General features: G+C 45.6%; 2 protein-coding genes and 1 long non-coding RNA gene across 3 annotated transcripts; 2 read left to right on the forward strand and 1 right to left on the reverse strand.

The window, feature by feature from the left end:
* The first annotated feature begins 1,626 nt into the window (after positions 1–1,626).
* AQP2 (aquaporin 2) lies at positions 1,627–11,686 on the forward strand. The gene is made up of 4 exons (XM_072654644.1): positions 1,627–2,084; positions 10,178–10,342; positions 10,935–11,015; positions 11,376–11,686. The coding sequence occupies exons 1-4, from the start codon at positions 1,725–1,727 to the stop codon at positions 11,583–11,585; spliced, it is 816 nt and encodes a 271-aa protein (XP_072510745.1). The 5' UTR covers positions 1,627–1,724; the 3' UTR covers positions 11,586–11,686.
* Positions 8,620–17,862, reverse strand: LOC140534044 (uncharacterized). Its single transcript, XR_011977151.1, has 5 exons — positions 17,657–17,862; positions 16,872–16,896; positions 16,522–16,638; positions 10,099–10,333; positions 8,620–8,906 (listed from the first exon to the last, which is right to left on the reverse strand). It is a non-coding gene; the product is annotated as an uncharacterized lncRNA (long non-coding RNA).
* Positions 17,863–21,135: 3,273 nt separating this feature from the next.
* Positions 21,136–24,956, forward strand: AQP5 (aquaporin 5). The gene is made up of 4 exons (XM_072654643.1): positions 21,136–21,631; positions 22,869–23,033; positions 23,676–23,759; positions 24,147–24,956. The coding sequence occupies exons 1-4, from the start codon at positions 21,269–21,271 to the stop codon at positions 24,330–24,332; spliced, it is 798 nt and encodes a 265-aa protein (XP_072510744.1). The 5' UTR covers positions 21,136–21,268; the 3' UTR covers positions 24,333–24,956.
* Positions 24,957–26,892: the final 1,936 nt, after the last annotated feature.

The following is a 26,892-nucleotide window of genomic DNA, read 5'->3' on the forward strand; positions in this document are numbered from 1 at the left end:
CTCTAGGGAAGAGGTGGCTCTTCTCTTTGCCAGTGTCAATCCCTCTACTTTTATTCTTGGTCCCACCCTCTCATCTCTTGATCCCCAACTTTCTGGGAGCTGACCCTTTGGAGCATTTTCTCCCCCATCTTCACTATGTTCTTATTCACTTTCCCTATTGACTACAAACATGCTCAGATCTCTCCTACCCTTAAAACAAAACAATATAAAAAAATCTTTACTTGACCTTACCAACCTCGATACCACTGACAAGGGCCACCTCTACTCATTGCCTCCATTTCTTTACCTTCCACTCACTTCTCAACTCCTTGCCATGTGGTTTCTAACCTAACTACTCTACTGAGGTTGCTCTGTCTGAGCTACTGAAGGTCTTTTAACAGCTAAATACAGTAGATTTTTCTTTTTTCCTCATTCTACTTGATTTCGCCAGTTTTTGACACTGTCGGAAAGGGGGGAGAGGGGAGAATGTCTTCCTGGATAGTCCTTCTTCCTTTGGGCTTCTGTGATACAACCCTCTCCTATGGGAATATTTCCCAGCTCCCTGGACTTAGTAGGGTTCTCTCATTCCTGATATTGCTTTGTATTTACTTATCTGTGTATGTGTAGGTTGTTATTTGTTCTTCATTCTTGAATGTGTAGAACAGAGGTTCCCAAACTTATCTGGCTTACTGCCCCCTTAAAAAAAAAATTCCTCAGCACCACTCTGGGAATCTACTTTCTTTAACTCTTTAACAGATTTTTTTTTTTGAAATTTGCATGATTTCAAAAAATACAAAAATATATATTTTAAATGATGCATCTTAAATTTAATAATTTATTGTAAATTTGTGGGTTTTTTCCTGCATTGAAATTTTGATGGTACAACATTATGTCATGTAATTGTAAAGTATCATATTGTAAACAAATCATTACATGAACATATTCCTACCAGTGCATGCTGGACTTGCTTGCTAGCCACCAACACCTGCTTGTTAAGAACTATAGAAGGACTTGACTGCTGATTGGTTAGAACTTGCGTTTTGTGTGTTTATTTGGAAAATAATATAATCACTACAACTTTAACTCTGTTACACAACAGGTGAAACATGTACAAATAGTTTGTCAGAATTTTCTTATCTTCTTTCCTTATGCTTCTAATGCCCCCTTGTTTTTGTTCAGTGCTCCCAATTGCACCCAAGGCTACTATACCTCCCCCTTCATCAGTCCAGCGTTCCCCATGGGTGCTATTGCCCATTATGGGAACCTCTGAATGTGATAATAAAGCCCCTTTGCAAACTTTAAATGTGAGTAATTGAATTGAATTGAATGACCTCCAGAGTTTCTCCTTCACTGGTATGTACTTGGGGAGGAGGGAGTGCCCAGGGAGGGAGGGCCAGAGGCCATCCATGGCAAGAGGGGAGAACAAACAAGGAAAAGAGGGAGATATTACAGTGATCTAAGACTTATTAATGGGGAACTTTAGTCAGCTGTGAAGGCTAAGATGGGGTGATAACCATACTGGCAGCAATAAAGGGGTGGGGGTGAGGGTGGCTACCAAAAAGCCAGACTATTGGGTACCAGCTTTACTTCCCGCCCCCTCATGCTTCCGCCAGTGCCCATGGCTGTGCCTTAGATGGCCCTATAAATGCCCCAATCCCAGCTTTCTCCAGAGACTGCTTGAAAAACCTCTGTGGCTTGAGTCCTTCTGCGTCTCTCAGTCTCCCACCGGGACGCCAGCCCAAAGGATGTGGGAGTTGCGTTCCTTAGCCTTCTCTCGGGCTGTCTGTACAGAATTCTTGGCCACTCTCCTCTTTGTCTTCTTTGGCCTGGGGTCAGCCCTCGACTGGCCTCATGCTCAGCCTTCTGTCCTGCAGATCTCCCTTGCCTTTGGTCTGGCCATTGGCACCCTGGTGCAAACTTTGGGCCATGTGAGTGGAGCGCACATTAACCCAGCTGTGACTATAGCCTGTCTGGTGGGTTGCCATGTCTCCTTCCTCCGAGCTACTTTCTATGTGGCTGCCCAGATCCTGGGGGCTGTAGCTGGGGCTGCCATTCTCCACGAGCTCACCCCACCTGCCATCCGGGGGAATCTGGTCATCAATGAGGTGAGTAATCCAGAAGCCTCACCCCTCAGGGCAGGGGATCTCATTGTATGATAGAAATAGTACCAGAGTAGGGATCAAGAGTTTCAAGTCAACTATTCCATGTAATAATCAGAAAGGAAATTCAATATAGTGGAAACACCAGGGGCCTTGAACTTAGCAGACACCTGGCTTTGAATGCTCTTCTGATACTCAATAGCTATGTGGCCACGGTCCAATCACTTCTCTTTGCTCCTCAGTTTTCCAGTCTCTAAAACATAAATGATAATTCCCGTGAAACTTGTCTCTCTGAGTTGTGGTGATGATCAAATGAATTCATTGATATTAAGTGCTTTGTAAATCTCAGACAAAGGGCTTTATAGATAAATGTCAAGTGTTACCAGTTCCATGACTCTGGGCCAGTCACTTTATTTCTCTAAACAAGTCTCATCCGTAAAATTAAGATAGCAACGCATGCCATTGACTTTACAGGTTCTTTGTAAGTTTGAAAACATTATATGAATGGGAAATATTATTACTATTCTCGGTCTCCAGTAATTGAAAAAGCTTTTGCTGATTACTGGGATAAGAGGGTCTAGGACTCAGGATTCTGGGTTTGAATCTGAGACACTGGTTTTGTTGTCGGTGTTTTAATGGAAAGGAGAGGTAATCAGAACAGTCCATGCTTAGTGAGGAATGTTGGAGATTAGAGGGGGCATTCAAGGGCAGGTGGAGGTTCTAGCCAAAATCAGAATCAGGGTTGCAAACATAATTAAAAGCTATCAAAGATCTAAGTTATCCTTAAGAACAGAGATGGAACCAAGGTGCATGATGGGCACATAAATTTAGAATTTTTGTCCTCCAAGGAAAAACCTCAGAAATCAGCACTAAAGTACAAGGTTCTTAACCTTTTTTCCTGTCCTGGACTCCTCTGAGAGTCTGGTGAAGTCTATCTGGTCCCTTTTCAGAAAAAAGTTTTTAAATGCATAAAATAAAATACAAAAGAAATTAGTTATATTGAAACCCAGTTATCCAAAAAATATTTTTTAACCCAAGTTCATGGACCCAGTAAAAAAAAAACAAACCCTATTGTATTGAAAAGGTCCTAAGCTGCTCAACTGGAGAGCTGGATTCTAGCTCTAGTCCACTTAGAACCAAGGGGAAGGGGTAGGTCTGTGTGTTCTAAGGAATCCTGATAAGGAGCAGTGGGGGTCAGGGATGGGGCATTCTAAGAGCAACTAGACTCTGATTCTCCCTTCAAGGGTCAGGTGAGGGAATCTACCAAGCTCCTTACTTATAGCTCTTCCAAGACCTCCTTTCCCTTCTTTCCCTGACTCATGCCTTGCCCCGGTCCTTCTATTTCTACCTGCCAGGGCCCCTCAGCCCTCCTCCCACCTTCCTATGAATGTGTCTACTAGAGCTTAGGCAAGGGATCACCCACTGCACCAGACACACAGAAAATGGTAGCTAATCCTATGGGGGAAACCAATTTCTTACTTGAGCTGTGTTGATGATTCCTTGTGACCCTAGGCAAGTTGCTAAATCTCCACGAGTCTCAGTTTCTTCATTTAGCAAATGAAATTAATAATACTTGTATTATCTACACTACAGGATTGCTATTAGGGGCAACTTGGCATCAGAGTAGATAGAGCACTGTTCCTAGAGTCAAGAAGGCTTGAGTTCAAATCCAGCCTCAGATACTTACTAGCTGTGTGACCCTGGGCAAGTCACTTAACTTTTGCTACAGTTTCGTCATCTATATATTGGGGATAATAATAGCATTTGCCTCCCAGAGCTGCTGTGGTAATAATAATTTAATTTAATATTCATTCATTTAATAATAATATTTATTTAATAATATTTATAAAAGCTAGCCATTATTATTTAAGTTACTATGAAAAATATGATCAATTATCATTTTAGGAATGAGGAAACTGAAGTCTAGGGAGGCTAGTTAGTGGCAGAGCCCAGACTAAGTCCTCTAACTATTTGCATTATGCCCCACAGCCTCTTAATAAGTTAAAACTAAGAAGAAATACAGGCCACACTTGTGTATGTGGTGCTGCTGGGCTGTGGTGTTTGTGGGAAGGTATTTGTGTAGTTGGAACAGACTCTGCCCATCATCACCTGGGGAGACCTAGAAAGCCTGAGTTCCAGTTCTAGCCACAGCTATAGAGAGGTCCTAGAGAAGACCTTTGAGTTAATAATAGCTAGGAATTACAAACAAGATTCCAAGAGAGGCACTATGATAACATTACAAAGAGCTCTAGCCTTAGAGTTCGGAGCCTTGCAACCATGTCTTCAAACAAATATAGCTTGCATTATCTTTGGAAAGTAATTGAATCCATTCTGTGAATTCATCTGTAAAAAAAAAGGGGGGGGGGCAAAACAACTACCTGTCTCACAGGAGCCAGATAGACTTCACCAGGTAGTTTACACAGCATGTAAAGAGAGCTCTCTATGAGCCTTAAAGATATGTAAAAATTGAGCTATTATCATAATGTAGCGATTGACTCATCATCTGACATGAAGAGAGCCAATGCTGGGAGAGGCTGAGGTACACCAGGCACATGTGCTACCCTCCTACACTGGCCACGACTTGAACTAATGGGACATAATCTCTGATTCTCAATCTCTCCTCCCTGGCCAGGTCCCCAAATTTCTCAAGGCTGCCCAATTGCTTCCGACATACAGTCCTAAAGTAATCCATTGGCCCAGTGGAAAGAGCCCTGAGTCTGGAGTCAGAAAAGTCAGATCTGAGTCCCAACTTTGTTGTTTATTTTTTGTGATCTTCAGCTAATCCATTCACCTCTCTGAGGCTCAGTTTTCTTCTGTAAACCGAGGGACTTGGATCTTACATCCACAGTAATCTGTAGGATTTGGCACATAACTTTCACTATCCCCAACCTCAGTCTCCCTGTTAGTCAGAGAGGGCAGTGCAAAGTCCGGATCACTTAGGTTCTTCTTCTTTGCCTAGTTTCACCCATTCAGTGATACTGGGATCCACTTTTTGTCCCTCTCTAGACTCTTAGAAGAGGTAAGTGGGATGCTCCTAAGAAATATCAATAAGACTGGGCCCTTAGAAAGTTCATCCCATCCAGCTATCATTTGCAGAGAACACAAAGCCAGTATGGATAACTAATGTACTGAATGATAGAATCCAAAATGTTCACTGAGGTTTAGAACATTAGGCTAAATCTAAGGAGATGAAGCTCAGAAGGGGAAAAGGAAGGTTTTATATTCAGGTTTAAGAAGTTGACTTTGAAAGACACAGGGAGGCACAGTTAGACAATGGTTTGTCTGAAAAAGTCTTGGGAATTTCAGTGGATTGTAAGCTCAGTACGAGTCATGTGATTATTTATGAATGGAAAGGAAGGAAGGAAAGAATGAAAGAAAAGGAAGGAGGGAGGGAAAAGAAGAGAAGGAAAGGAGGGAAGAAAAAGGAAGGAAGAAAGAGATGAAGGATGAAAGAGAGGATGAATGGGGGAAAGAAAGAAAAAAGGGGGAGGGAAAAGAAAGGGGAGGACAGGAAGGAAGAAAAAGGAAGGAAAAAAGGAAAGGAAGGAAGAAGAAAAAGGAAGAAAGAAAGAAAAAGACGAAAGAAGGAAGAAAAAAGAAAGGAAAGGAAGAAGAAGGCAAGGCAAAGCAAAGAAAGGAAAGGAAAAGGAAAAGGAAAAGGAAGAGGAAAAGGAAAGGAAAGGAAAGGAAACTGTGATTGTAATGACCCACTTTGGTCCCCCAAAAGACATAAGAAAACCTCTCTTCCTTCTTTGTAGAGGCAGGTGTGGAACATTGTATTTCATTGTCAGACTCCATCAGTGAGTTGATTAGTTTTTTGAAACTGTTTCTCTCTCTCTCTCTCCTCTCTCTCTCTCTCTCTCTCTCTCTGGGAAGGGAAAAGGGAGAGGTAAGCTTTGAAAATTGAAATGATGAAAAAACAACAGATATCAATACAAATTTTATGAAATGCTGGATTGCATGGAGGCACATAGCTTCCAGGAACAGGGAAGTGATAGGTCCTCTACTCTGCCCTTGTCCCATACCGTCTAGAGATCCAGGTTATTAGGTCAAGTATTACGTCAAGTTCTGGACCCCAGAGTTTTCTACTGATGAGCTAGAGGGGACCCAGAGCATGACTCAGACAGTGAAAGGCCTTAAGTCCTTGACTTGTGAAGATTAGTTGAAGAAATTGAGGCTACTTAGCCTGAAGAAGAAACGGCTCAGAGGAGATGTAATAGCTGTCTTCAAGTGTTTGATGGGCTGTCATGGAAGGCGGATTAGACCAGTGAGGTCTGGCTCCAGAGGGCAGAATTAGAAGCAGCAAAAAAGGCAAAGTTAGGCTGGAACACAAACTTCCCAGCAATGAACTCAGCCTCGGAGTGAACCAGGCTGAGGAGTAGGGGAGGAAAAGGTGAGGTGTTCTTACTGGAGATGTTCAAGCAAAGATTAGATGACCATTTGGACTGGGAATTCCTTCTTGAATAGGGATGGGACTAGATAATATTAACAGCTAATATATAGTATTTTGAGGTTCACAAAGCACTATATATGTATCTGTATCTATATAAATATATATGTACATATATATTTTTTATTTGATCTGAATAACAGTCTTGAGGGTAGAAACTCTTATTATTTCCATTTTACAGATAAAGAAACTTACACAGATGGAGATTGTGACTTGCTTGCTGGTGAGCTATGATCTGAGGCCAAATTTGAACTCAGGTCTTTTTGGTTTCAGGACCAGTGCTCTATCCACAGCACCACCTGTATTGGGATGCATTTAAATTTGAAATTGCCTGGTTCCATGATTCCCCCTTCTGTTACACTCACTAGATCCTCCCTCCTCTTTGCATGTGAGTGTCTTGGGAGTAGAAAGTATATTTTTCCTTCAAGATGGAAATTCCTCTGAAGGAGGGTGACTGCCTTCCACTGGGTGATCTTAGGTAGGAACTCCCATCAGAAAAAGAGATTGGGGTAAGATTGAGTTAAGCATAATTTCCAACTCTTAGGATGCTTAGGAGGTTATAACTTGTTATGACTACATTTATTTGTGTGTGTCGGTCTCCATGAAAGCGGAAGCTTTTCCAATTCAGCAAACATTTATTAAGTGCTTATTGTATACATTGCAGAAGCTACTCGAAGGCAGGGACTAAGATGTTTTTCATCACCATATCCCCAGGGTCCCAACAGAATATTTTGCACATAGTAATAACCATAACAGCAATAATAAAGATAGCACATATTTATAGACCAGTATTTATTTGCCTCAGTTGTAACTAATTTACAACAAAGGAGGAATTTCCTTAGTGCAGCTGTTGGAGAACTAACAAATGAGGCTCCCTTGATCAAGGAGAGTTGGTGGAATAAAATGCACTCAAGGTATTAAATGCTAGGAGAGAACTTTACGTGGCTGATACAGCTTAGAGGCTGTCCTGACCCAAAGCAGGATAATGGATACTAGGACTGCAGAGATCCTGAGCAGCCTAGGAGTCCTTGTGTGTCCATTAGTGCCTCGCATCACCAATAGTAGTGGGAGAGATTAAGATTTGATGCTAGAAAAGCCTCAGATGCCCAGGAAGATCACTATAACCTAGAGTAGGATAGGGAAGGAAAGAAAAAAAAAAGTAGGTTAGGACCTGGAAAAGAAGCCTGGGGGGTGGGGGGACCTCTTATTGGCAGCTGCTCCATTCAGACCAATGCCCGATCCTTGGGGGCAGGGAGAGGCTTGGCAAAAACTGGTGGCAAAAACTAGGCTTGGCGTTAGGTGTGGCTGGGTTATGAAATCAACCTTTAGCTCTTCTGCCTAAGGCTGCTCCCAGCCAACTTGGCACAGGGGTCAGGTTGGTGCCAGGAGTTATATTGGGATGGATAAGAAAAGAGCATAATTAGGGAAAGTGAGGCTCAGAGAGGGAGTAGGCATAGGCCAGGAGTACATCAAGGAATAGGCCAGCCCTAGGAAACAGAGACATATAGTGCCAGGGTAAAATTTTGGTCCCGGGAAAGATTGCGGGAGTGCGAATCATCCTCCAAAAACATTTCTCCCTACTATAGAAAACTTCCCCCCAAACTGGAGGCCTCAATAGCCAGCCAGTAACCTCAAAACTTGGGAAAAGAACCATAGGCTTAGCTTCTAAAGAAGCTATCCTTCTAAAGTATAGGCTTAACTTCTAAACTCCCCAAAACCAACTTCCCCCTCCCCAACCCCAACTCCCTCAAGAAAAATGCCACACAGGGCATTGTGACTTCCACGACAGTCAAAGTCTTCCCTTCGGTCTAACTTAACTCTCTTCTCCTGCCGTGAATACCCCTTCCTCTCTTATCCCATTTGCTTCTCCTATAAGAAAGAGATCCTACAAGAAGCCTGAGCCTGTAGCATGATCTCAATATAGGCATACCTTGGAGACATTGTGGGTGCAGATCCAGACCACAGCAATAAAGCAACAAAGAGCCACATGAATTTTTTGGTTTCCTAGCGCATATAAAAGCTATGTTTCCACTATACTGTAGTCTATTAAGTGTGCAATAGTATTATGTCTAAGAAAACAATTTACATACATTAATTTAAAAATACTTTATTGCTAAAAAGAAAATGCCAACCATCATCTTCAGAGCCTTCAGAGAGTCATAATCTTTTGCTGGGGAGAGTCTTGACTCAGTGTTGATGGCTGCTGACTGAGTAGGGTGGTGGTTACTAAAGGTTGGGATGGCTGCGGCAGTTTCTTAAGATAAGACAACATAAGTTTGCCACATATCTTGACTCTTTCACTTGAGTGGTTAGAGGCCAATGTAGGGTTATTAATTGGCCTAGTTTCAATATTATTGTGTCTCAGGAAATAGGGAGGCCTGAGGAGAAGAAGAGACAACCAGTCAGTGGAGCAGTCAGAACACACACAACTTTAATTGATTAAGTTTGCTGTCTTATGTGGGCCTGGTTTGTGGTGTCCCAAAACAATTACAAAGATCACCGATCACCGATCACAACAGGCAGAATAATGATAATGAAAAAATTTGAAATATTGGGAGAATTATCAAAATGTCAGGCAGAGACACGATGTGAGCATATGCTGTTGGAAAAATGGTACCAGTAGATTTCCTTGATGCAGGGTTGCCATAAACTTTCACTTTGTAAAAAAAAAAATGCAGCATTTGCAAAGTGCAATAAAATGAGGTGTGCCTGTACGTCCTTTCCCTGTTCTCACCTCTGCTCTCTTCTCAAGCCTAGATAATATCTGTTCCTATCACTGTTCCTCTTTACAGTCTCACTCCAAAACATTTATACCGTGAAGGTTACTCCCCTTCCTTTATCTGGGCACATCCTTACTCTCCCAGCTCCAGGTAGGAACACAAGATAGGGAAAAATCATGACTTGGGACTACGATGACAGGTGACTCTAGGTATGGATTGTTCTATATTATTTATACATATCTATATCTATATTATCTATATCTATATTATTCCCATATGGAATGGTAGTGGGGCAGAGGAAAGAATAAGGTGTCTGGTGAAAAGAGATTTGGACTTGGAGTTCTACCAGGTTTGAGACCTATTCCTTTGAAACATCTAGGTGGCACAGTGGATGAAGAGATGGACTTGGAGTAAGGAATACTTGAGTTCAAATCCTACCTTGAATACTTATTAGCTGTGTGATCTTGGGCAAGTCAATTAATCTCACTCAGCCTCAGTTTCTCTCATCTGTAAAATGAGGATAATAATAGCACCTACTTCACAGAGTTATTGAAAGGGTAAAATGAAACTGTGTAAAGTGCTTTGCAAAATTTAACATGCTATATAGATGTTAGTGATTATTATTTTTCCATTTATTAGCTCTGTGACTTTGGCCAAACCACAAAACATCTCTAGGTTTTAGTTCTTTATTTGTAAAATGAGGGCCAGAACTCTCAAGTCCCTTATAGCTATGAAACCCTGTGAACTTCCTGAAAGGAAGGAAGGAAAGAGGGAAGGCAGGAAAGAAGGGAAAGAGGGAGGAAGGAAAGGAGGAGGGGAGAGAGGGAGGGAAGGAGACAGGGGTACTTGCCTGCATTGGTGCTTAGGGCCCCATTTCCTCTGCTTCCTTCAGGCCACCCTTTACCCCATCGACTGCTCTCTTTCTCCAGCTCAGTAACAATACAACTGCTGGCCAAGCTGTCACCGTGGAGCTCTTCTTGACTCTGCAGTTGGTCCTCTGTATCTTTGCTTCCACTGATGATCGTCGAGAGGACAACATTGGCTCTCCAGCCCTCTCCATTGGCTTTTCAGTGGCTCTGGGCCACCTGTTGGGGGTAAGTCATAGCCCAGTTCAGGTTTCCTGAGAGAGGGGAAACACAGAGACCCCTTTCTCAAGAAGACACAATTCCCACTGCCATCCCTTAATGTGTATAGTGCCCTTTCCCACTATCAATTCCATGGTAAGACATAAATGACTATAATGATGATTTTAAAATACTTGGCATTTATACCTTGCACTTTAAGGTTGCCATTATATCCTCACAGCAGACCTTCTGAGGAGGACACTGTTGTGGATTGGGGCAGGGGTCACATGAGTGTTGTATATGTTGAGGGTGGGATTAAAACCTAGGTCTCTTCTCTTTACACTCCAGCTCCCATTCAGTATACAATGGAATCTTCATCCTTTATCCTGCCTCCTATGTGCCTATGGACACATACATCTGCCTAGGCTTTGTGGAGGCAAAGTGGTGGTGGGGGAAGCAATACAGGAGAGGAGGGAGGATACCAACAATGAAGAATCCAGGAAACCCTGAGTGAGGCTCAGGCTGGGATTGGACATGAAGTGAAATCCTCAGTCTTGCTGCCTTAAAGCACCTACTTGAATCCTGCTCCCTTTTCACTCTCCATAATCTTTTTCTCCCTCAGATCCACTATACAGGCTGTTCCATGAATCCAGCCCGTTCCCTGGGCCCTGCTATCGTCGTGGGCAAGTTTGATGACCACTGGGTAATAGCTGAAACCCTCTCCCCTCCCTACAAAAGATCCCAGAGAGAGACTGAGGGCCAGTATGTGAACCTTCTGGGAAAGGGGAATTGGGTCAGCATTAAAGGCTTAATCTCATAGGGATTTCCCAAAGGAATAAGATTCAACAACTCCCCACTATCAAAATGGTAGTCTCCAGACTCCCCGAGGAGCTTTGATGGTTCTTGAAGGAAGAACCAAGTCAGGCTAAGTCAGGAGTAAGGAAGATACAAGATACTGTAGAATTTCTACAGTTTCTCTTAGAAATGGCTTAGAATCACAGAACCACTTCCTTGGACTGGTTCTATGACTCCTAAACCCTCTCTTCTCTCCATATTCTCCTAGGTCTTCTGGATTGGACCTCTGATTGGTGCCATCCTGGGCTCTCTCATCTACAATTACCTCCTATTCCCTCATGCTAAAAGCCTTTCAGAAAGGCTGGCTACTCTGAAGGGAAAGGAGCCAGATGTGGACTGGGAGGAAAGGGAAGTGAGAAGGAGGCAATCGGTGGAACTCCACTCCCCCCAGAGCCTGCCTCGAGGCAGCAAAGCCTAATGTTCCTTTGGCCCCCTCATGCTCCCTAGCCCCACCAGATCCTCTGAGGCAAAGAGAAATGAACCCCAGAGACAGAGCAGTTAGGGATATCTGGAGCTGTTGACTGTGGGGGTCAGAGCTTATGCTCTAGACTGGAGGGGGTCTCCCATCCACACACTACTGTGCCTCTCTTCCATATGCAGACAGGAGACAACCTGCCTGCCCCCACCTGCATTCTCATCCTTCCAAGGATGGAAGTTGGCCCCAGCACAACATTAGAAACAGCTTCCTGTACATTTGTTGCAGTGGGTGACCCCTGCACAGGATACATATTGGAGGGGGGAGCAGCAGGTGCTGGTAGGTGTAAGAAGGACTGGGGCAAGGGGTGAGATCAGCAAACAGAAGCAAGAGCCTCTGAGCTATTAGTGAAGGAGCTTGGTAGATTCCCTCACTTGACCCTGGAAGGCCAAATCAATTCCCACTGTTTCTATAACTCCCCCTGCTTTCCTTAGGATGAATCAGAACCCACAGATCCACCTTCTCCCTCAGTTCTCTAAACATTTAGATTCCCTTAACTAGAGCTAAGAGCTGAGGGGCCAAGGAATAAGAGATCAGTTACCACGTAACAGTGGGTTTGTGTATCTGGGGTTGTGTGTGTTCATATATATCTATGTATGTGTTTGCATGTGCAAATTACTTATCAGAGTGTATTTGTACTTGCACAAGCACATTGTTGTGTTTGTACACAAATGTGTGTTTATACATGTGACTGAGCTGTTCTCTCTCTCTCTCCCTCTCTCTCTCTCCCTCTCTCTCTCTCTCTCTCCATATATATATATGTTTATATTATTACTGTGAATTTGTGTGTGTGCGTACACACAGGTATATTTGGGGATGCCCAGAAGACATGTTTTTGATTGTGTATCTTTGAGGGTGAATATCAGAGTCCCAAGCATGAGTGTCTGCTTTTGAAAACATCTGTGAATGGGCCTGAGACAATAACCCCTCCCTCTTTTCTTGACTTGCCTTATCTCTTCTAGTATCGCTGGACCTTTGATCATTTCCTCTGGGTTCACAATGATCATTTGAAATAAACTAGATTCCCCAGCCTAGAATCCTTTGATGTTTATTCATTCAAAGAGATATTCCATCTAGAGGCTAAATTAGTTGGTGCTGAATGGGGTGGATGAGGCAGGAAGAAGCTGGAAAGGCCAAGAAGGTGGCCACAGTTAGAGATCTATTTGGGGAGTGGGGTAGGGCAAGGAGCAGTCCGCAGATAACTGAAATAAATTGGAGGAGGGCCCTCAATTTCCCTATCCACTTTACCTAGAAGATTCTTCTGACTTGTCCCAGGTCCTGAATATGAATCTGCTGGGCTGGGTCACCCACCTGCTGGAACTTCTGGTCCAGGATCCTCACTGCCCAACCATAAAGCAGACACTCAGTCAGAGCATGGAACTTTCTTCCCTGAACCTGCCTGCCTGGACACAGAGGGGCACTGGGAGGAAGGGAAGGAGAGATGGAGAGGGGAGGAGACTAAGAACATCCCAGATGCCTAGGTCCCTATCCTTCCCTTTCCTCTACACTCTCCATTTAAGGAGTTGGGAGGAAGCTTTTTCTGAGGGTTTGTATGGATGTGCGAGTATGTTCATCACCTAGTAAGAACAAAAATATTTTTGTGACCCCTTGGCCTTTGTGTTGGGGAAGGGAGGGTGGTGGTGAAGAAGGCAGAGGGAAACTTAGAAAGGGGACGCTTCTTGAAAGAAGCCCTCCCACACAATACACACACTCCTACACTATGCAGAAACATGGCACCATGTACCACCTTCCTGTTCCTCCCATTTCTATCTATCCCTTCCATCCCCCAAACCCAGTCTCCCACTCATGAACCCAGTGACCCTTCCTATCTAGCAATGACCTCCACTCCATCTCAGTCTCTCTCAGCTCCATCTCCCCAGGCTCTCCCCATTTCTCAAAGAAGAGAACTGCATGGCAGGGGCCTCATTCTCAAGGATCATCTTCTGAGGCCAGGTCTGAGATCTTATTTGAGGTAGATGGAGGAAGGGAAAAGATTAAGAGGTCCTGAGGTCCAAGGTGGAGCAAGGTAGCTATTGTTCTGTATATATTTAACACCCATTTGCCCCTTGGACTTTCCATTCATAGACTCATGGCTCTAGAACTGGTAGGGCCTTCAGAGAACATGTAATCCAAACCCCTCATCTTACAGATGAGGAAAACGGGGCCCCTGACTTGCCCATGATCAAAAAAGCCTCAGAAAAGGGATTTGACCTCGGGTTTCTGACTCCAAAGTCAATGTTATTTCCACTGTGTGACCCTGCCACCCTAATTTCAACCAGACCAACAGGCTGATCACCCCTCACTCACACTTTGACTTTTTTCTGGCCTTTGATCTGCCCACAGGCTATTTTCAGTTATTAGGTGTTCTTACCTCTTCTCCTATCCTCCCTGACCATACCCTGCCTACCCCTTCTGTTCCACCCTCCTAGGATTTCTTGGATCTCACCTCGCTTTGCTCATTTTTTCCCCTTCTGTGACCTTAAGTCAATTAACATCTTAGGGCCTTAGTTTCCTTTTCACACTTGTCAAGTAAGAAGGTTGAGTTAGATCACCTCCAAGGTTCCTTCTAGGTATGATAGACTAAAATTCCTTCTCTCTCTGGAAATACCATCCTTCCATTCAAGCCCAATAAAGGACTCTGAGTACCAGGATCCTCAATACCAGATGAGAATAAATGACCTGATCATTGGCCTTCACACGCTAAGTACATACATAGAGGGTTCTCACACATACACATACACATACATACACACACACACACGCACACACACACACACTTTAGGATCTGAAGCTTAGCCTTCCTTTGGGGGACAAATAAAGAGCTGCCCAGAGGCAGAGATGGGGATACATACCCTCTGGTTCTTACCTATCTTAACAGCCAAGGCCCCATATGAATTCAAACTCCCTGGACCAGCTGGGGTCAAGTAGAAGTTAGTGTGATCTCACCTTACACAGGGTGTTGGGTGTGCTGCCTAATTTGCTGAGTAACTGAATAGTTCTAAGAAGGTAATTGAGCTCTAGATGTCCTTCCCTTGGGGCTCCCAACCCTGCTGGGTTCCAGGCGTCCTGTCCTTGGGTCCCCCAAATTTATGGGGACTCTTCTGTGTGCTGACACAGCAAACACCAAATTTGATTCAAGCCTAGGCTAATCTTCCCATCCTTCCTTCCCAGGAAGTGGCCCTCACGTCTGCTCCATTGCCTGGGTCAATAGGAGATCAGAGGTCAAAGCCAGGAGCACAGAGTACTAAAATTAGAAGGCACGTTAGGGGTCATCTAATTCAACCCATCTTTGAAGTACAAGTCCTCTCAGGAATCAGGAATCCTCAACTCCCCCAATTCCTCTTGTAAGCAACACTCTTAGTCAGGTGGAGGGGGGAATGGGGACCAAGAGCTAATCCCAGTCCACCAATCTCCACTTCTACTCCATCCCCCTCACAATCCCCTAAACAGGACAGCTGTTTTCCCTGTATTCCAGGTCGTTTAGAATTCTCTAAACTCTCTTCTTTCTCTTTTCTCTTTCCTTCTCTTCTCCTTCTCTCCCACCCTGTTCACTCTTCCTCAGGGTCAGGCACATTTCAGACAAAGGATCATTTGACCAAGACTTAACGACTACTTCCCTCCCCAAAGTAAACTAGCAGCCAACTAAGATAGGAGGGGCACAGATCTGGTCACAGTGTTCAGACCTATACATAGGAGATGTATCACAAAAGTGTGAATTTGATAATTGAATCATTGGGAAGGGAGAGAGGAGTGAGAAGGGGTTGGGTTTCTGTGGAGTCCCTGCAGCCTACAGAGTTCCCTAAAACATATCCTGCCCCATCTTCCAGGGCAGCCCCAAATCATTCTGACCTGAAAACTCCTCGTATGTAGAGTCAGTCATTGAGCCAACAAACATTTATTAAATACCGATTTTATGTCAGACGTCAGACTAAATGCTGTGGATACACAGCAAGGGAAGGAAAAAGAAGTCTGTGCTCCTAAGGAATACAAGTCTAACAAAGAAACTAACATGAGAATGACTATGTACCAATGAGATACAGACAAGATAAACGGGAGATAATCTCAGAGAGAAGGTGCTAGCATTTAGGGACTCAGGAAAGGCTTCTTGTACAAGGTGGGGATTGAACTGAGACCTAAAGGAAACCAGAGACAGAGATGAGGAGGATAGCCCCGTCAAGGGAGATTGAAATGGACCCAGGAGGAGGAAATAAGGTCTCTGTTTTGAGGAAGCAAGTTTGACAGGAGAGACAGTCCAGACATATACCCAGGATACACGTAGACACTTAGACATGAAACCCGACAAAGACTGGGATAGAGCCTTGAAATTAGTACCCTGACTAAGGATTATGGGAGGTGAAATGGACCTGGTAATGACCAGAACGATCTGTTCCTTTTTGTACCTACAGGTGTTTTGAGTCATCATCTGAGTCCTTTCCTGTGTTGAAGGCACCTCCCCCAGCTAGATTATTAATTCTTTGAGGTCAGAGATTCCTTTCTTTTGTCTGTATTTCACTCCCTAACCTGAGTTTTTAGAGGGCTGGGTCTGGAGTCAGGTAGATCTGAGTTCAGCATGGGCTTCAGATACTATCTGTGTGACCCTGGGCAAGTCATGTGGCCCCTGTTTGCTTCAGTTTTCTCATTTGTAAAATGGGGACAAAATAACAGCCCCTATGTAACAGAGTTGTTGTGAAGATCAAATAATATTTGTAAAGTACTTAGCACAGTGCCTGGCACATAGTAGGTACTTAATAAAAGCTTTTTCCTTTCCCCTCTCATAGCAAGCCCTCAATAGATCTGATCTGTTGATGAATGCTGGTCCTGCTCCCAACTTAGAAAAGTTCAGTCCACGTGGGTCATGTACCAGTTTGCTGATACTTACCCTACCACACCAGGGGAGGCCTGACCTCATGTCGGTGCTCCCCAAATTCTGTGGTCTGGTTGGCATTTTAGAGAGAAGGCATGAAGGCATTTGAGGGCCATAGAACAAATACCAATCCTGGAAGGAACAAGAATCAGAGGAAGAGATATGGAGCGGAGGGCTTTCCTCTCCTCCTGCACCAATTGCCTGGAGAGAGAGACATTCCTTGAGTCCCTGAAGGCCTAGAGATGAGCCAGGGGCTTACTACCTCGCCACTGGGGCTTTTCCTTACCTCATCCACCATTAGAACTCATGGCCCCCCAGCTCCCAATCCCCTGCTAAGTTGCAAACTAATCAGACAAATTACTTACCTTTTCTGGGCTTCAGTTCCCTCACCTGTAAAATGAGAGGGTTGTACCAGGTGTTATCCTGGATATCCGCCAGCTCTGAAATTTTAATTCTATTGTAGTCAAGTAATACAGTTGGTCTATTGTACACGCTAGATAGTGGTATAAAGGGAAGGGGAGAACAGTAATGGAATAGAGTTCAGGGTCCAGAAGATTTGGGTTCTGATCTTGGCTTTCCATTTACTGGCTAAGTGACCCTAGGCAAATCATATTCCTCCTTTGGACCTCTCAGTTTCTTCATTTCCAAAATTAAAGGCCATCTATTTTAAACTAGGTGGTCTTTCAGGTCCCCTCTGATTCTAAAGTCTTGCCCTTCTAGTTCCATAACCTTGAACTTCCTTCCTTTCTCACGGCCTCAGTTTCTTTACCTGTAACCTGGACAGGGGAAGGGGAGAAGGTGGAACCAAAGGATGCCTGAGGTTTCTTATGGTTCTAACATCATGTGATACACTCTGAGATAATCTGAAATCTTCCAGTCCTACCTACCTCCTATTCCATTCCAGATAAAGAGTCTTTTGGACTGGGCTGGACACAGCTGAGGTCCATAAAGATCTCAGAAAGATAGCAGAGCTTGATTCTGAGGTAGCCTCCCCTCACAATATCATATGAACTTTCTCCTGGAGACGCAGGCTCTGAATCTCTACAGAAGGGACTGATTTTGTTTGTGCCTTTGTAACTCTCAGCACCTTACACGGAGTAGGCATTTCCTAAATACTTACTGAATTGAATTGGATTGAATCAAAGCATACCTTGAAGTGAAAAGATTCCAGGCCCAGGAGGTTTTACCTACAGCTGACATCTCTCTACATAACCATGAAAAATTTGCCTATCTTATCTTCTTCTCTCCTGATTTACCCTAGAACAGGGGTGGGGAACCTTGAGGCTGAGGCCACGTGTGGACCTCTAGGTCCTCAGGTGAGGCCCTTTGACTGAATCCAATCTTGTCATGAAGACCACCTGTGGCCAGCCACAGGTTTTCCCATCCCTGCTCTAGAACATCAGGGAGCCAACACCATAGGACAAGGATCAAATGATTCTCATCTTTCTTCCTTCCCAGAGTGTCTTTTATTCTTAACTCCCCTGGAATGCAAGACATTCCTTGGAACCTCACAAGTATGCCTGACCTTGAGGAAGACAGAAGAGGGTGGCAGAGAACAAAGGAGAGTCTAGAGAATTCTAAATGACCTGGAGAGCAGCTGGCCTGTTTAGGGGATTGTGAGGGGGATGGAGAGGACATAGAGATTGGTGGAGTGGGATTAGCTACCACTTCTTTCCCCCCTTCCCCCACCTGATTAAGGGTCTTCCCTAGTTCCAAGATGGTGCTGCTTAGGGGAGGAATTGGGGGAACTGAGGATTCCTGATTCCTGAGGGAAAGTAAATGCTCTGAGCAATTGGAGATGAACTCTTTGATGAACCAACGACCTCTATAACCTTCCTGAGACTGGCCCTTGGCTTCATCAGGCAGTGTCTTGGCTCCAGGAGGGGTGATGGGGAAGTGGGGGTGGGGAAGGAAGCAACACGAGCCGGAAATGCCAGAAGAGATGGAACAATAGTGGGGTTTCATGGGCCAGTGTTTTCCTTGGCCTTTTCTCTGCCCTATGTTTACTCCCAGGCTCCTCCCCTCCCCTGGCCTCCATCTCTCCCTCCCTAAAAGGCTTCTCTCCATCCCCTCTCCCAACCCCCATCTGTCCACTGGCCAGAAAGTTGGTAGTTAGGAAAGGAAACCTGTTCCCTCACCCTACCTCTACCCCCTCTGCCAAGGCTGGCTCTCTTTTCCAAGCTCCAGTTTGCAACTGGGGGGAGCAGCCTCTGGTTTTTCTGCATCACACTGTCCCCCCCCATCCTAAGGACATCTCAGAGATGAGAGCTAGCTTAGACCATGATACACATGAAGTCACTGGGAGAGTGTGGTTAGAGTGACCAGAATCCCACCACCAGCAGCAGCTAAAGAATGTCAGTGACATCCCCCCACCCCCAGTCCAGGGCCCTGGGGCCTGTCCTTTCTAACACTCCATTCCTGGGTGAATTCCCTGACACCCCCCACCCCCCTTCTCTAAACACTAGTGAGCAGGGCACACACACTAGAACCTCATTCCCCACATGCCTGACCCTAGGTAAGGAAGAGGGAAGAGGCAGAAGGAAAAGAAAATGGGGCAAGAAAGAATGTGGGGAGGAACATGGGCAATCCTAACATTGATGAGGGGCTGTGGAAAAGTCTGTCCTATGGGGGGATTTAGAGAAGGGGAGTTATTGGGAATCTGAGATGGGTAGAGTGGGAAAAAATGGGAGAAGACCAGATAGAAAGAAACAGAGTGAGAGGAAAGGAATGTGAGAAAAGGGGGTAACAGGAGAGAGAGATGGGAAGTTCAAAGGGAAGAAACAGAGGGACTTGGAAGGGGAGCCAAGATTTAAGGTTAGAGAGAAAGGAAGAAGGGAGAGCAGGCTGTGAAAGCCAGGAGCCCACCAAGGGCACCCCCTCCTCCTCACTAAAAGAGGAAGAAAGAGTCTGAGTGGATTGAGAAACTGAGTGATCACTCAGATTTAAGGTCTGTGTATTTCCTCACAACAAGCCTCTGAAGCAGATCATGTAAGGATTACTGTCCCCATTTTACAGATGAGACTTGCCCATAGTCGTTTAGTGACAGAGGGTGATAACAGCCAGGATTTGAATTCATAGCCTCCAGACTCCAAATGGAATGCTTTTTCTAAGATGTATTGCCTCTCCAAGGGGAGAAATAGAGGGAAGGAACCAACGGGACAAGAGGGAAAACTGAGAAACAAGGAGGGGCAGAGAAATGAGGCAGAAATAAGAAAGGACTGAAGGTGGGGAGGGGGAGCAAGGTCCAGGAAGGGACAGGGTCACTCAGGCCAAGAAGAGAATCTGGACCCAAATCCAGGCTAGCTCCCAGTCCTGTCGGGTCCCCTCCTTTGACAAACAAAAACACAACAGCAGCAGACTCCACTCACCCTGGGGTCCACACGATCATTCACTCATTCACACACACACGGTGATTAAGTCTCCCCTATCTCTATCCCACTAAACTCTACTCCAAAGCAGAACAATTAAACCACCAAGGTCACCCCTTCCTCTCCCATACCTTCCCCTCTATGAGCTCTCCCCTTTCCTGGATGAACAGAAGACTGAGGGAGAGAAAAGGCCACCCTACCCCTCACCCTCTGCCCAGTGAATAGTGGAAAAGAACCCCAATGTCCTGACTATCTACCTAGTCCCAGCCCCCCCATGAAGGTGGGAAAGGGAGAATCAGGATTGGGAACCACTGGAACTAGTCACTTTCCTACCCTCCATAGGGCAGGCAGGGAGAACCACCTCAGCCCATACCTTAGGGAAACCAAGTGCTCCCATGGGGTTAACAGCTCTCATACTCATGGGACAAAGAGCTCTATTTAGTCAGCACACCATAGGGAGGTAGACTTGCCAAGTAGCTGGTGGGCACAGTGCCCAATCTTGCCACTGTGCCCTTGTGCCAATTTCAACCCATTGGAGAAAAAAAAAAAGCCCTGTGAGGCTTCCCATGGTCAGGGTGGTGGTACAGAGAGTTAAGGAAAGACAGGGACCCCTGGGGAGTGCAAAAGGCAAGGGGGCTGGATGCCAACTGAACTTGACTGTCTTTGCCCACCCTTGCCGGTCACGCTGCCTCAGCCAACTCAGGCAGGTAAGATGATTGGGAAGCACAAGATGCCTGAATCCTGAGGGAGAGAAGCCCAGGGGTGTGCTGTCATAGGAAGAGAAGCCAAGCTGAGGAGAGAGATTTGAGATTGATGGAGAATGTTGATAATAAACAGATAGATGAGACAGGGAGAAATCAAGGAGAGCAGAGAGGAAGGGGAAAAGAAAGCCTGATGTAAAACGAGACTGAAGATAAAAGGGGAGGGAATCAAGGGGAGAGAAGAAGAGAGGAAGGATTAGCTCCAGACTGGAATCTGGAGGGTGGTGGGAGTTGGCCATCGGAGAGAGCCCCACACCACACTTCTACAATCCCATGTGGAACCTAGCAGGACTGGTCACCAGATCCTTGTCAGTGGTGGATGGGTAAAAACTGTCTCTGAATCCAGGCAGATGGGAGGGAGCTAGGAGCCAGCCCTAAATGGAAACTTTTTTCCCCATTCACAGCCCCAGGGTGGAGGAGCCGCCCAGTTCTACCACCCCACCCCCTTTACCCCCTACCTGGACTCCCGCCTCCTATATATCCCTCTCCTCCTGCTCCAGTGCCAAGCAACCAGGAGTCAGAAAGAGGGAGTGGGAGACCAGGCAGGCTGGATTCAGCATAGCAACAGGAGGACAGTGATACCACCACCAGTGATACCCCTCAGGACTGCCAGGGAAGTTGCCTTCAGCCACCATGAAGAAGGAGGTGTGCTCAGTGGCATTCCTGAAGGCTGTGTTTGCTGAGTTCCTTGCCACTCTCATCTTTGTCTTCTTCGGCTTGGGCTCAGCCCTGAAGTGGCCCTCAGCACTACCCAGTATCTTACAGATTTCCATGGCATTTGGCTTGGCTATTGGCACCCTGGCCCAGGCCTTGGGTCCTGTGAGTGGTGGGCACATTAACCCTGCCATCACCTTGGCCCTCTTTGTGGGCAATCAGATTTCTCTATTCCGAACTGTCTTCTATGTGGTCGCTCAGCTGGTGGGTGCCATTGCTGGTGCAGGCATCCTTTATGGACTCACCCCTGTCAATGCTCGAGGCAATCTAGCTGTCAATGCTGTGAGTCCCTGGCCTAGGGCCAATTGAATTCTTGGGGGGGGGGGGTGGGAATGACGGGGGGATGGGGGGTGGGAAGGAGGTGTTGGGGGGAGGGGAGTATCAAATCATGGAGCCTTTTTCTCTCCATTCCCTTTCCCAGAGGGCTTCTGACTTTACACTCTAACATAAGCCTCAGTTTCCCATTTAGGATGTGGGTAGTAGGGTTGCCATTGTTGAGAGGTGCAATGAGGGTCCTCAACCTCTGCCAATGGATCCTTGGTCAAGCTCCTGCCCCCAAGCCCTATCCTCTTTCTACATGTCCTCTCCTCTCCTTTCCTCCCTTTCCTTTCCTTCCCTTCCCTTCCCTTCCCTTTTCTTCTCTGTTCTGTTCTGTTGTTTTGACTGCTTTTTAAATTTCTTTTCCTTTACCATCTTCTTCCCTTCCACTCCCATTGTCTTTCCTGCATCATGTCTCATTCATACTTTTCTCCTGGCTCCCAATTCCCAGATTCTGTTCCCTGATCCTGTGCTCTTTCCAACCGCCTTCCCTTTCCCCCCAATCCCAGTAGTCCCAATCTCAAATCTGGTCTATGATGTCTCTTATAGTCTGGACTCATTAATCCATTAATTGAATACAAAGAAGGATTTTCTTGGCTATTGTGCGGCAGTCTGCCCTACTGGAGAGACAGGTTTGGGGTTGGCACTGGCATTTGTCCAGGCATAGATAGGGGGAGAAGGGGGATAGTTGGGCAGCTCCCCACAGAGGGGGAGAGGAAACTAAGTACCCTTGGAAAGACAAGGTTCTCCTCTGAATCAACTTTGGATTTAGCCAGGACAGAGCTGTCTGGAGTACATGGGGGACCTATCAGAGGCTCTGTTCCAAAGCCCAAAGACTTTTTGTGATCAAATGAGATCATATTTGTAAAGTACTTAGCACATGGTAGGTGCTTAATGAATACTTGTTCCCTTTCTCCCTACATAATCTTAGTAAATGACTACATCTGCGCATAATTTGGGATGCTTTGCAGTCTATCTATAACTAGGATTCCTGGACAGAAGATAAAGCTTGTCTGGTTTGAGGGGGTCCAAGTCATTTTTCAAGGCCAAGATTCAGCTAATTTCTCTTAGCCTAATGTTTCAGGAAGAGGCAGAGAGACATGGGAGTCCAATAAACTAGTCAATGCAGCCATGATAACTGAAGGACTTGGGGTGTCCCTTCCATTCAGTAACCCTGCACAACTTCCCTCCTCACCTGTAGCTGAACAACAACACAACTCCAGGCCAGGCCGTGGTGGTAGAGATGATCCTGACCTTCCAGTTGGCACTCTGTATCTTCTCCTCCACTGATACCCGACGCACTGACCATGTGGGCTCTCCAGCTCTCTCCATTGGCCTATCCGTCACATTGGGACATCTGGTTGGGGTGAGCAAACTAGTCTCAAGGACTCAGCTCTGTTTTGGCGATAGGTTGGGGGATAACGATCTAAGTGAGAGAAGCGCCCATTGCATAGGGAGAAGATGGGAGTCCCATTGGCACTCTCCCTTGATCCCAGACTTTGGGAGAACCAAGGGGCTCAATGGACTGGTGAACAATCCCTTTTCTGGGCCCTGATTTACCTGAGATTCTGGTTCAGCTTTGAGTATTCCAAGCTCCAGTTCTGATCTTGTCCCTCTAGAAACTCACAGGATATGTTTGAAGGGAGCTAGAGGTTGGGTAAGAGGGAAGACTGAAGAATCAAGTTAGAAGAATGGAAGAATTAATTAATCCAGGATTAATTAAACAGATTGTTGAGGTGAAAAGTTCACCAAGTTGAGAATGAGGAAAATTAGGGTCTAATATTCGCTCCACCCTTAACTTGCAGGATGATCTTGAATAAGTCATTCCTCTCCACCTCAGTTTCCTCATATGACAAAAAAAGGGGTTGGATTACATGACACGTTTATTTTTTCTGGTCCTCTTAAAATTCCATATCAGTGTTCATGATTGACTGAGGGCAGGGAGGGGAGAGGAGCCAAGGTGAAAAGAAAGGAGAATTAAGCTCTTGGGTAACCACTTTGGTTGCAGATCTATTTCACAGGATGCTCCATGAACCCTGCTCGATCTTTTGGCCCAGCTGTCATCACGAAGAGATTCAGCTCTGCTCACTGGGTGAGACACCCTCCCCCTTCACTCCCCCCCCCACCCCCACTTTAAACCACTGGGATTAAATAGCTGGTGGTACAGGCAGAATGTAGGGTATCAGGGCTGGTTGGTGAGAGTTGAGAATGGAGGTATAGGTGGGTAGGAAAGTGCTAACTTGTTGACAAATTATATGGACTGCCTTTGGGGCAGAGGGAGGGAGGAGGATTTGTATGTTTAGTTTTTCTTAAAGGCATTTATGGCCTGCCCTGGGTGGGGCAGGGTGGGGTGGGGGCTGGGTTATGGAATCTGCCTCTGGTGCTGTTCTGAGAGGTTCTGAGTCTCCAGGTCCTTCTGGGTAGATTTCTTAGTATTTGAGCTTCTATGACCTGTCCCCGTGGTCACTGTCTTCACCAGGTGTTCTGGGTGGGGCCCATCACAGGGGCTGTCCTGGCTGCCATTCTCTACTTCTACCTGCTGGTACCTAACCCCATGAGTCTGAGTGACCGAGTTGCCATTGTCAAGGGTACATATGAGCCAGAGGAAGACTGGGAAGATCATCGGGAGGAACGAAAGAAGACTATGGAGCTTACCTGTCATTGACCTGTACCTGGCAGTGTGGGGAGAGACAAGGCTTTACTCCCATAAAGCATCCAGGGGAAAAAAAAGGACGAAAATAACAGCAAAGTTTCCTTCTTCCATAGACGTGCATTCTGGGCTGGGGAATCAGTCTCCATGGTTACCCAGTTAGAGCTGGGAGCTAGGACCTGCTCCTGGGTTGTCATGGGACTATGAGGGAAAGGGACCTCTCTATGAAGAATGTTCTCTCAGGGATGGGCAGGTAACTCAGAAATGATACCTGGAGGCCTCAAATTCAGAATCCAACAGCAGGGTCTAGAGTCTAGAACCTGTGGAAACCAGAACCTAGAACCCAGCCTACTGAGAATTCCGCCAAACAGGGCCAAGTTCTATAATCAATAATCTGGCCTGGGTTCAACTCCTCACCAGTTCTGCTTCAAAATCAGAGAAACCTGAATCCCAAGAAATGGCAAGGACTCTTCCCTCCTCCCTATCCATGCTCCTTAGCTCCTCTAGGAGAGACAGACTGCTTCACTGAAAGACACCTTATTTATTTTCAATCAACTAGGCCAAAGGGTAGGCTGGGGGTATATAGTGGTATTTGGAGGAGGACTGTTCCATCCCCCAATAAATCATTAATAATCCTGACCTGCCTCCTCTGTCCTTCCCTATTTAAGGCCATTTTCCCTGAGAGGGAAAGAACAAGACAGCTCCTTCTTGGACAGATAAGGAAAGAGGAAGAAAATAAGCATTTATTATATTTATGTAGCATTTGCCAGGCACTGTACTAAGTATTTTGCAAATATTATCTTACAGAAACCCTGTGAGATAGGTGCTATTATAATCCCCATTTTTACAGTTAAGAAAATTGAGGCAATCAAGGGTTAAGTTACTTGCCAAGGATCATGCCACTAATTAGTGTCTGATGCTAAATTTGAACTCAGGGCTTCCTAACTCCAGGCCCAGTGGAATCTCCATTGCACCAATAGCTATAGCACCACAGTTAGTTGACTCTGGTATTTTTTCAGAGAGCAAAACTAAACACCAAGAGTATTAAAAGGTAGATAAATTAAGTAGACAGACTAATACAGGAAAAAAAATGCAAGACCCGGAAAGGCCCAGAGAAAATTGAGACATTGAGAGAGACAGAGACAAAAGGACAGACAGAAATAGATGCAGACCTAAAAAACAACAAAAAGAGAGAAATCCAATTAGGGAGCACATAAAGAGAAGATTTCAGAATTTCCGGATTGTTCCCTTCTCCACCCCCAACTTCGAATACCAGCGACTTCAGCTGGGGATGACTCCCTTCAAAGCCATCTCAAGTCTGCCACTTTCTGAAGGACTTGACATTCACCTCAGGGTGCACCAGGGCTGAGCAGTCAAGGAGCAGGTAGACATTAGCTTGGGCAGCCCCTTGAGATGCCTAAGGAATGACACGGCTCCCAGGCATAAGAGACACTCCCTTGAATTGCCTGTTTTCTGGGTTTCTTCAACTGTTTGAGGGGTTCTCCCTCTCTCCTCTCCTTGAATTGTCATCCTCATTTTCTGATTCTGGTTGCTTCCCTCAATTTCCTTTCTTTGTGTCTCTATTAATGTTTCGATTTTTTTTTCCTTTCTTTCTGTCCTAGTCTCTCCTTGGTTTTTTGTCCCAGCCCCTACTTGATACTGTTTCTCTGTGCCTTGTTTCAGTCTCTCTATTTGTCTAGCTCTGTCTCTCTGCTTCCTTCGTCTCTCTGTCTCTGTCTCTGTCTCTCTCTGTCTATCTCTGTCTCTGTCTTTTTCTCTCTGCTTCTCTGGTTTCTCTGTCTCTCTCTTCCTGCTTCTCTGTTTAGATTTCTTTGTCTCTCCCAGTTTCTGATTCAGCCTCCCAGAGCCTTTCTATCTCTAACCATGTCTACGCTGAGGGGCCATTTGGAACACTTATCATGCTGGTCTATGTAACTTGGCAGTCAACGAGTTCCCTCATCAAGCTGCTCAAACACAGGTTAGCCCTGGGCCAGCCTGTTCCCTTCACTCAGGGAAGGGAGTGGCCCTTAAAGTGATGAAGACTTTCGAGCTGTATGGGCTAATAGGGAAGGGGGAGAAAATGGAGAAGACACCAACAGAGGACCAGGAGGAGAATGAGATGTTCAGCATGAGTCCAGCCTATCTCCCTCTTCCCCAACAAGGCTAGAGGCAGTAAAACCTGAATTGCAGTAAGATGGGAAGAGGAAGCCCTGATACAGAGGATAGGGAGCACTTGGGTTCTATCTCACTAATAGTCTGGGCTTTAATTATAGCCTTCAAGACTCAGGGTAGAATCATAAGATCATAGACTTAGAGCTGGAAAGGACCTTAACAGTCATATATTTCAAATCCCTCATTTTATATGCAACTGGTTCTCATACCCTTTTATCCTCCCTCCAAATTCTTACCCCAGGGTCTTGGTTAATGCTAGTTTAGGGAAAAGAGCCCTGAGGCCCTTGGCCATGCTTTCCCCTTTCTCTAACTGGGAAAAGAGTAGGACTGAGTCAAACTCCTGCTCAAGGCAGGACAATGCTTTGGTTGAGGACAGTGAGGTGGTAACACCTCAGAAAGCACA

Source organism: Notamacropus eugenii, chromosome 3, assembly GCF_028372415.1.
Source record: "Notamacropus eugenii isolate mMacEug1 chromosome 3, mMacEug1.pri_v2, whole genome shotgun sequence".
Lineage (NCBI taxonomy): Eukaryota > Metazoa > Chordata > Mammalia > Diprotodontia > Macropodidae > Notamacropus > Notamacropus eugenii.

Excerpts from the sequence above, each read along its gene's own strand:
- AQP2 (XM_072654644.1), top strand. The coding sequence starts at position 1,725 with ATGTGGGAGTTGCGTTCCTTAGCCTTCTCTCGGGCTGTCTGTACAGAA. Across the intron at positions 10,343-10,934 it reads CTCTGGGCCACCTGTTGGGG|ATCCACTATACAGGCTGTTC; the intron begins GTAAGTCATAGC and ends TTTCTCCCTCAG. Across the intron at positions 11,016-11,375 it reads GCAAGTTTGATGACCACTGG|GTCTTCTGGATTGGACCTCT; the intron begins GTAATAGCTGAA and ends ATATTCTCCTAG.
- AQP5 (XM_072654643.1), top strand. The coding sequence starts at position 21,269 with ATGAAGAAGGAGGTGTGCTCAGTGGCATTCCTGAAGGCTGTGTTTGCT. Across the intron at positions 23,034-23,675 it reads CATTGGGACATCTGGTTGGG|ATCTATTTCACAGGATGCTC; the intron begins GTGAGCAAACTA and ends CTTTGGTTGCAG. Across the intron at positions 23,760-24,146 it reads GATTCAGCTCTGCTCACTGG|GTGTTCTGGGTGGGGCCCAT; the intron begins GTGAGACACCCT and ends TGTCTTCACCAG.